This window comes from Oryx dammah, unplaced genomic scaffold, assembly GCF_014754425.2.
Source record: "Oryx dammah isolate SB20612 unplaced genomic scaffold, SCBI_Odam_1.1 HiC_scaffold_13, whole genome shotgun sequence".
Classification (NCBI taxonomy): Eukaryota; Metazoa; Chordata; class Mammalia; order Artiodactyla; family Bovidae; genus Oryx; species Oryx dammah.
The window spans coordinates 63,416,582-63,426,753 of NW_024070197.1; the positions used below are offsets into that span (position 1 = coordinate 63,416,582).

At 54.4% G+C, this 10,172-nt stretch overlaps 1 protein-coding gene across 1 annotated transcript; it reads left to right on the forward strand.

The window, feature by feature from the left end:
• The first annotated feature begins 8,740 nt into the window (after positions 1 to 8,740).
• LOC120872879 (histone H3.3A-like) lies at positions 8,741 to 9,482 on the forward strand. Its single transcript, XM_040253560.1, has one exon. It carries the CDS (start codon positions 8,761 to 8,763, stop codon positions 9,169 to 9,171), a length of 411 nt encoding a protein of 136 aa, XP_040109494.1. The 5' UTR covers positions 8,741 to 8,760; the 3' UTR covers positions 9,172 to 9,482.
• The last annotated feature ends 690 nt before the right edge of the window (positions 9,483 to 10,172 follow it).

Below are 10,172 nucleotides of genomic sequence, written 5' to 3' on the forward strand. Positions count from 1 at the left end.
CCCACTGCTACTCACAGGGCAGGACAAAGATGTCACAGTAGGATGTCACTGGTCTTTGCAGAGGTGGACCAGGCCTTGCTTCCTATCTCCTCTTTTACTGGCTGATATGGGCTGGGCCTTTTATAATGCACCTGGGGAAAGCTGCTCCCCACATGAAGAGCTATGGAGCATTAAATATACCAAAGGTCCTGAGAAGTCCCACAACTCAGGGTCCAGCCGGAGCTTGAGCGCAAGGTGAGATGACTGGCCCCACGTCTTGTGCCTCGTCTTGTGGTTGCTCCACAGCCGGAGCTGGGTGCTGTGCTGGAGATGGCAGGCGAGTTGGGGTCCCCACTCAGCCTTCCCTTGCCTGCCCCAGAGACTCAGTGTGTGTGCACACACATGTGCAACAGAGAGAGGATAAAGTGCGATTAGAAACCGGAATGCCAGATGAAGGCTTACCAGGGTTTATCTGCCTTTTAATGTAATTGTGAGACAAATTAAATATTTACTGTTTACAGGCTGAGTCAGGAGGAAAAATCCAATCAGACAGAAAGGCCTCTGACTCAGAGTCTGCCTCGTGAGCTGGCCACCAGCTCCAGCCTCTGGCTGCTCCCTGAGGTGGAGCCTAGACAATTCAGCAGGCCACGTTCTGATGATTCAGTAAGTCCACGCTAAGCTCCTGCTGCATACGAGACGTTGTGCTGGTCTCAGAGGTTGGAGGGGATCAGGGGAGCACCAGACACCTCCCACTTGACCAAGCACCATCACTGACATGCAAGGAAGCCCTGCAGGGAGTGCTCACCCCCTGGGGCTCAGGGTCCCGGCTTCCCTTCTCCATCTGTGGTGCAAGCCCTCTCTTTGGAGGTCAGAGAAATGAGGGGTGGTGCAAGGGAAGCCCAGGGTCAGGGAGGTCAGGTGAGGGGCAGGGAATCTGTGTCCGCCTTCATGCCAAAGTCTACTTACTCCTTTAGGAGTGATTTGCTGAGAGATCTCAGCCACTGACACGGAAGTCCAGAGCTCTGAAAGGCCTAGTGGTCATGACCTGGGGCCTCACTGCCCCACATGGGGCGATTTCATTACCAGCTGACAAATTAAGTTTCTCAAGAGAAATGCAAGCCAAGGGCCAGGGGACATCAGTGTCTGGCCTGTGGAGGATGGTCCTGAGAGCTCCAGGTGGTTTGGTTGGACAGTCAGACCCTCCCTCTCACTGGAGTTTTTTTGCATAGTGTTGACACACCCTAAATCCAGTGACTGGGGTCGTCAGAGAAAGGAGAAATCCATGGAAAGACAGGCAGTTTGGGGCTGCCTGAGCCGGCCCTTGAAGCTGGAAGAAGCAGGGCAGTGTGCTCTGACGGCCTTCTGCATGCGTGCAGCCCTGCAGACTCCTGCTGTTTGCAGCCACCCAGCCTGTGGTGCCCTGTGGCTGCACGCTCCGGAAGCTGGTGCACTGCTCACTCTCTGTGGAGACTTTGGAAGCATTAAATGATTGAACGTCCTGATTTCCTGTCCCGCTGCAGCCAGGAGGGGCTGCCTCATGTGTGTGGCCAAGACCAAGGGCTTCTGTGCAGGGGATTTATTTGGGGGCCGTGATTCCAGGAACAGGAATGGCTCACTGGGAAGGTGAAGTGGGAGTGGAAGGAAGTCACTGTGGGCCACCGGGGCTCTTTTTACTTGGGGACCCTCTAGGGTACTGGGTAGGACATGCGTCAGTTGCCCACCTGAGGTGTCCGAGGGAGAAAGTGTTCATCCGTGGGTGTGCCTCTCCCACTGGCCAGGATTTGCCGGGGGCGTTGACTGCCTTGCACGTCCAAGGGTGGGTGTGTACCAGAATGGCCCAGCAGCTTCCCGGGCACCTCAGGGGGCAGAAGCAGAGGGCCCAAACAGAGAGCAAGTGATGTGGATGGCTGTGGGAGCAGGTGCTGCCAGCCGCCCCTGCTGGCAGCTGGTTGCTCCTGCAATCGCTGGAGGGAAAATGCGAGCTGAGGGTGGGACAGGGCGATGTCAGAGTTGCCCACACTTCTTGAAACCCAGAATTCTTCCTTCTTGCTAGTGTACATTGAAAGCCTGAAAGTTCCTCTGGGTCCTCTGGGGAACTAGTCCCATGCATGAAATTGCAAACATGAGCTTTGGGGTGAACCCGTACTGTTCACTTACCTGTTCATTTATTCAGCAGACTTTTATCAAGGGCTGTCTGTGACTCCTGGCCAGGGCTGCAGGACAGAGACAAGCAGCCCTGGTCCTTGTCCTAGATCTTGAGAAGCTCATGGTCAAGGGCAAGGGTAAGCAAACATTTTGGAAAGGATGAGACAGTATTAATAGATACTTTGGCTTTGTGGGCCATATGGTCTTGTTGCTGTTGTAGTAGGAAAGCAGCCACAGACAGTGTGTATAAACAAATGTTCGGATAATTCTGATAATATCTTACCAAACTAAGGGACAGGCTAGATCTGGCCCATGAACCATAGTGTGAGAACCTGTGGCCAGCACCCAAGGAGAACAACCCAAGCTGAAACAAGCCCAGAAGACCATGTCCTCTGCCCAGGGAAATCACAGAATGTTTCTCAGAAGGTGTCATCCGAGTGAGGTCCTGAGGGGTGAGTGGGAGCCTCCTGGACGGAAAAGTAGGAGAAAGGCATTTCCAACAAAGGAAACTGCGCCTGAGAAAGCATCCTGTGTGTGTGCTTCTGAAGAGTGGGACTCTCCAGAAATTGTGGAGGCCTGCAATATTCTCTGGGAAATATTTTCAGATAAGACAACCCATGGCAGTTTTAAAAGGAGAGTGGGTGGGAGGAGGAGGCAAACCCTTCTTTCAGGGCTGGGAATCGCTCCTGGGACCCCTCCATGGAATATCAAGCCTCAGTGGACATGAAGGGTTGGTTTAGAGGGTCTTCCCGGGGCTAAGGGTGGGCAGAGCCCTCAGAACTTGACTCTGCTTCCCAGAGCTCACCATGCCATCTGCCTCAGTCACCCTGCTGGGCAGCGTGCCATGCCACCTCCACGGGTCACAGCCACTCAGGGTGGTGTCTGTGACAAAGATTCTTTGCTTAACCGAAGTCTAGTCAGGCTTCTGAACTTCCTAGGCCCATCTGTGCACTTCCTTTTAGAATCTAGTTTTAGCAAGAACCCTGAGAAGGCTAACAAGAACTTCCCACCTGTGATGCCTAACCAAGTTCTTCACCCCCCTCCCCAGGTGATGTCTGATCACCCTGGCCTGTTTTCGGCAAGAATCATGCTGGACCGCTTTAGACAGAACCCCCGCCACCCCTGCTGTGCCCTTTTGTGTCCTTGGCTGTTCACTCCCACATGGCCAGGCTGTATTAAGAGTTGAGGCCTGTCTCTTCCTCCCCCTGCAAAGCCCCACTGTGGAGTCCCTGAGCCTACTGCAAAGGTCCTGAATAAAGCCTGCTTTACTGTCTTTAAAGTGTCATAGTTTTTTTTCCTTAGCATCAGCCAGGGTTCTGTTAGGCCCCAGGAGCTAAAATCATCTGGCATGTCGCCAGCACAGAGGGCGTGCAGAGGTGTTGGTGAGAGGGCTTCCTGTGAGAGGCGGCAGGCTCGGCTGGGAGGAGGACTCTGCTGGCACCCAGCTTCCTGCCCGGCTCTGGGGTCTCCAGCTCAGGCTCCCCATTGCTGTGGACCCTGGGGGTGGGGCTGTCCTCTCAGTGGAGCGAGTCTAGCAGCTGAGGGCCAGGAGCCCCCAGCGGCCCATGCTGAGGGCGGTCAGCATCTCCAGCACTCATCAGGAGGACCCGCTGATCTGGCAAAGAGGCTTTCAAACCATGGTGACCTGGCCCTCTGCTGCTGGGCGGGCACCTGGCGTGTGGGGCAGAGAGTTCCCTGCCTTTGAGTCGACAGTTTCTGAACTCTGACACTCCATTCTGGGTCTGTAATGAGATCTTCCTTTCCCCCAGCTTCCCGCAGAGCGAGGAGGCTGGTTTGGAGCATGAGGTGGGGGGAGATGGAGGGTCAGTGTCTGTTGCCCCATAACAACCCCTGAACCTCCATGCCATACAACTATCAGTGCGGATTTCTGCCCATGCATCGGTGCGTTGGTTCAGGGCTCTGCTGACCCCGGCTGGGCTTGGCAGGCTCACTCAGTCGCATGGAGTCACTTGAGGGTTGGTTAGGTGGCTTTGTTGATCTTCACCTTGATCTTCCGTGTCTGGGTCCTCAGCTGGGACCACGGGGCCAGTTCGGCGCTGCACCCCATGTCTCCTAGCCAGGCTTGTTCTCTGGAGGAGGCAGGGAGCCAAAAAGAGTGGAAGTCTGGACTTAATGGACAAGCCGTCACATCCACCGCATTCTATCAGCCAAAGCAGGTCGCAAGGCCAGGTTGGACAGGGAAACTCCAACTCCTGACAGGCAGCCTGACCAGGGGCCTGGAGACAGGCAGGGGTGATGATTCATGGTCATTTTTTGCCAGCCACCCACCACAGGTGGACTCCTGTTGTGGGGCAGAGACACAGGGCTGACTTGCTTCCTGAGTGAGAGTGAGGCAGGGTGGATAGAACCTTCCCTTTGAACTGTCCTCCCCATTCCCAAGGCCTTACTGAGCCTCCCACTGACCCTGGCTTCTGCTCTCTTGCCCAGATCCCAGGCGTCTTCTGGAAGAGAGATGTGTGGAGACAGCGGGTTCCTCTCCCGTCCCCAGCTCTGCTGTAGGTTCATCCCGAGTCTTCTTGGCGGCTCAGTTCCCCATCCAGGCGACCTGAGGCTTTATCTGGTGAGTAGGGCCCCTCCGCACTGGCCTGGGGTGCTGCCATTTGTTGGGTCCTCCTCCGTGCTGGGCCTGTGTACACTGCTCAGATCAATTCTCACAGCAATCCTGGGAAGCTGCCTCATTTCCCTCTAGTTCGAAGGAGGACTTGGGGTTAGAGAGGTTAAGTTCTCCCAGCTGGTAAATGGCAGACCAGAAATTAAACCTGGGTAGGACTGACCATTGGACATGGCACAATTTCGCTGCCCTATCCTACAGATCGAAAGACCAAGACTCTTCTAGTCAAGGGACAAACTCCTTCTTCAGCCCAGCGATGATCTGGCAGATGAATGCTAAAGTTTTTTTTTTTTTTAATTTTAATTTTTTCCTTCAAGTTTCCATCTGTTCACACAGCAACAAAATTTATGCATGTTCAGGCACCATCTGTGACTGCAACCCCCTTTCGAAATCTAAAAGAATCTTCCCCTTTTGTACTTACCATGTGCGATGGGGTGGTGGTCCTGAATAAATAACTCATCTTGGATTGCCAACGTCCCAGGAACCTCCATGGGAATTTTTCTCTTAGGAGGGAGGAAAGAGGAAAGGGTTTTGCTAAACTGGAATTTTGTTTTTCTGACTTGGGCTGTTTTTTCCGGCTGACATTTCGGCAGGCTCCCATCTGTTGGCTGCATTTCACGCCATCTCTTTGTTGTCGTGGTTGATAGCAGATGATGCACGAGGGTGTGCGTGCGCGCGCGTGTGCATTTGCACCTGTGCGAGTCGGTGCACACCTGCCTTCCACATCTTTGAAAGCTCTTCTCCTCATCACCCCACCTGGAGGGCCTCTGTGGTCACAGTCACATAACCTGAGGCTTGGGGAGGGATGATCTGGCTTAAAGAGTGGAGGAAGTGGGGGCTCTGTGGGGTCCGTGGCCTCCTGGGTCCCTAGAGCTCTGAGAGCCCAGGACTAGGGCTCTCTCCTCCTCTAGCTCAGGAGTCTCCAAACCCAGGTGTGTCCTGGCGTCCAGGCATTCGGTGTAGAAGCCCTTCTTCCCTCAGTCCTTTCTTGGGCCGCCTGGTAGCTCTCTGACTATACCGTGGCTGCGTTGCCCTCCCTGGTAGCTGAAGCTCCCTTTGTGTGGCGTCCTGTGCCATCAGCACGGCTTTCAGGGCTGGCCCCTGCACTCCCTGTGCCTGGACAGCACCTCTGCCTGCTGCAGCCTCTCCGGTGTACCCCTTCTCCCAGACCTGCCCACCCTCATCCAGAAGGCTGCTTGCCCACTGTCTCCTGCCCTAAGAGCTGGCCCCAGGCCTCTCAGGGGTGACTTCCCCACACCCGTCTCCCCTTGGACCCCACAGCCTGGGTGGCCTATACTTCCTGGGTGTGTGAGGGCCCTGGGGACAGTGTCCAGCATGCATATGGCTTAGGGAGCTCCTGCTCCCTGGTAGGAGGGGGAGTTACACAGGGGAGGTGCCACAGCGTCCAGACCTGAGTGGTGATTGGGGTCACGAGGCCCTTTCCTCAGAGGGTCTAAGAAGATCGAAGGCCACAGTCCACATAGAGAGCTTGGCCCAGGGTCCTGCAGGGTCCAGGGACAGGTTTTTGGCATCTTGACCTTCTCAAGGTGTCAGCCCCAGAGCACTGAGACCAAAGGGCAGAGGGGACACTCTGATGGTCCCAGGTGGCTCCTGGTATCAGCAAGCCCCGAACCGAGCTACTCAGCATCAGGCTTTTCTATGATGATAATTGCTTATATTGTTGGGTCTTCCTGAAAACTTACTTTAAAATCATTACATATTATAAGCGTCATTAAATATCTCAGTAATACAGAAAGTTGTGTTACTTCTCCCCCTAAACCCTCTTTCTTAATGCAAGGGCTCTGGTTTTGGTCAGCTCCTCCCCACCTCCCAGAGCTGCTGTGACTGTGTGCGGCACACGCTGCTTTATAGGCTGGGGCCCTCGGGGACCAGCTGGCACCCCTGAGTGTTCAGTCTGCTGGATTCAGTACTCAGAGAGCCACGTGGCCTGGCTATTCCTGTGCTCACAGCAGCTCTTCTGGATGACAGGTCTGAGGCTTCAGGGTCAGGGGACACGCCCAAGGGCACGCAGCTGCTTCAAGGAGCTCAGAGATCCAAGGACCCCTGGGTCAGCCCCAGGGGTCCCTCTGCCCCTCCTTACAACTGGCAGGTGGGCAGGGCCAGGGACGGAAGACATCCCCGTGGCCCATTTTACACTAAGACACTCGGGTCTAGACAGGTGAGGGGACTCGCCCAATATCCCACTGGTTATAAAACCTATGGACCTTATCTCAGAAATGTCTCTCAAATCTCCCCTTCCATCCGACAAACTCTCGGCAGAACTTTCTCAAACTTCGTCAGAGCCCACCCGGTCCCCTGACCGTTCTCTGGGCCTTGATGTGGCATTCAAAACTCATCATATACGTAGCAGTGGAGCACAGGGCTTAAGGGCAGTGACTGAAATCAGAGGCCTGGGTTTCAACGGTTCCTTGCTCTGTGACTCTGGACAGGACTGTTCCTTCTGTCTGGAATATTTTCTCCCCTCCTGCCCCTGGAGGCAAGCTCCTACTCATCCTTCAGGACCCACATGTCAGGGAAGCCTTCCAGATTTCCCCAGGCATCCTGTCTTGCGTGCTCCATAAGCCCCACGCCTGGACTGCATGTCTCTTCCTTGAATGATCCCACAGCGAGAGGCTGTACCTAGGCTTTCTGCGGGCCCACCGGGTCATCAGCAGCAAGTGTCGGCCAGATGGACTCATCGTCACCGTGTAGCAGGAGGAACGTAACACAGCAGTGTACAGCCGCGAGGCCCAGGGCCCCTTCTGTTGGCGCACACACAGCTGCCCCGGCTGGTGGCCCTCTCGTGCGGCAGCGGGCTTGTGAGCACCTGGGTGTTCTGACCGGCCACTTGCCAGGCCCTGCAGGGGGTGAGGGGTACGGCTCAGGGAGGAAGATCGAGATATATTAATACATTTTCTCTTAATTAAAAACTAACGAGCCGTGTTTCCCCAGCTGGTCGGTGCTGTTGGGGCCATGTCTTAGCAGCAGAGGTTTGGCCTGTGGCTGTGTGTGTGTGGCAGGGCTTCTGGGAGTAGGGCCGGGGGTGTGGAGAGCGCTGCTGAGGGTCCACCAAGCCTGCAGGCCCATGGAAGGCCCGTCTGCAGACCCACAAATGAGCCACTTGGCGGGGCCTCGGCAGCCTGAGAAAGAGCTGGGCTGGGCCCCGGGTTGGGACAGGCCTTGCGCTTCTCCTTCTGGGCGTTGCCTGGTGCCTTGGGCTTGTCCCTGCCTGGAGCCCCTACCTCGCTTTCACGTACCGGAGCTTTTCAGTGTGGGCTCAGGGGTCTCACTGAGACCTCCCTTCAGGGTGACGGTGCTTGGGGGTCACCTTTGCGCTCCACACCTGCCCTGCTGAACCGCGGCAGTGAGAACAGCTTGCAGGAACTCTCACCCGCAGGGGCAGGTTGACCTTCGTTCAGCTAAGACTCGGGACGCCTGCACATGTCTGTGGGACCCTGCCCCTCTGAGTGGGCAAGTCCCAGTCCCCGAGAGCTGATGGCATAGCAGGTGAGGTCTGGTGAGCAATCTCGGATGTGCTGCCTCCCTCCTGCGTCTCCCCGGGGCTCCCATTTGCAAAGTGAGGACAATGAGAATACCGCTGATCTGGGCTATTAGGAGCAAGATAATAACACAGTGCAAAGTGGGGAAAGCCTTCTAAGCTCACAGCAGCATCCTGCTGGGAGCAGTCAGCTGGCACAGCTGGCCCAGGGCACTGAGGGCCGCCGCATGGAGCGAGGCTGTGAGGGGAGCCCCACGCACTGTTCCTGCTCTTGAGATCTGATGTTGCAGCGGCAGAGGGACCAGCACTGAACAGACAATCCCAGATACAGTCACGTCCTGCTGTGCCCAAGTGGGCCAGCACTGCTCGGGCCTTCAAAACTCAGCCTAGGAATTGTGTTCGCAGCCGCCGCAGCGCCGCCGTCGCTCTCCAATGCCAGCGCCGCCTCTAGCTCGCCGAGCTCCAGTCGAAGGAGAAGGGGGGTAAGTAAGGAGGTCTTTATACCATGGCTCGTACAAAGCAGACTGCCCGCAAATCGACCGGTGGTAAAGCACCGAGGAAGCAACTCGCTACAAAAGCCGCTCGCAAGAGTGCGCCCTCTTCTGGAGGGGTGAAGAAACCTCATCGTTACAGGCCTGGTACTGTGGCACTCCGTGAAATTAGACGTTATCAGAAGTCCACTGAACTTCTGATTCGCAAACTTCCCTTCCAGCGTCTGGTGCGGGAAATTGCTCAGGACTTCAAAACAGATCTGCGCTTCCAGAGTGCAGCTATTGGTGCTTTGCAGGAGGCAAGTGAGGCCTATCTGGTTGGCCTTTTTGAAGACACCAACCTGTGTGTTATCCATGCCAAACGTGTAACAATTATGCCAAAAGACATCCAGCTAGCACGCCGCATACGTGGAGAACGTGCTTAAGAATCCACTATGATGGGAAACATTTCATTCTTTAAAAAAAAAAAAAAATTCTCTTCTTCCTGTTATTGGTAGTTCTGAACGTTAGATATTTTTTTTCCACAGGGTCAAAAGGTACCTAAGTATATGATTGCAAGTGGAAAATAGGGGACAGAAATCAGGTATTGGCAGTTTTTCCATTTTCATTTGTGTGTGAATTTTTAATATAAATGCGGGGACATAAAGCATTAATGAAAGTCAAAATGTTTCAGTGAACAAGTTTCAGCAGTTCAACTTTATAACAATTATAAATAAACCTGTTAAATTTTTCTGGACAATGCCAGCATTTGGATTTTTTTTAAAACAAGTAAATTTCTTATTGACTGCAACTAAGTGGTATTTGGAGCATTTTTATCATGCAGTAGATTCCATCTATTCACTATACTTTTCTAACTGAGTTGTCCTACATGCAAGCACATGTTTTTAATGTTGTCTGTCTTCTGTGGTGTTCCTGTAAGTTTGCTATTAAAATACATTAAACTATTAAAAAAAAAAAAAAACTCAGCCTAGGGAGCAAGGCTGCTGGGAAGGGGCGGCAGGGAGCAGGCTGTCTCACAGCATCATGGTGGCGGATCCTCATGCTTTCAAACAGCTTTGCAGCATCTAGCTGGTGGAGGCCATCTGGATCCCTTAGGGACTAGGTGGGTAGTAATGCGTTTCAAGCATCGCTGGCCTGCACGCTATTGACTGATGGGGATACAGGAGAGGGGGCCTTTGGCTGGGAATCCACGTCTGCTGTTCGCTCTGCTGTCCCTTCCTGCCCCCAGGGTGTGAAACCTTGTAGCCACAGGTTCTCCAGACATCAGAACCCTAGGAGCTTGGTACTAAAGGGCCGCAGGAGAACTGGGTCCAGCCTTCTCCGGTTATTGAGAGGAAGAGGGAAACACCGATAGATCTGCATCTCAGGGCCCAAGAACTTGGGCTGGGCTTCTCCCTTCACTGGGCCTCAGCTTCCCGAGTACAGT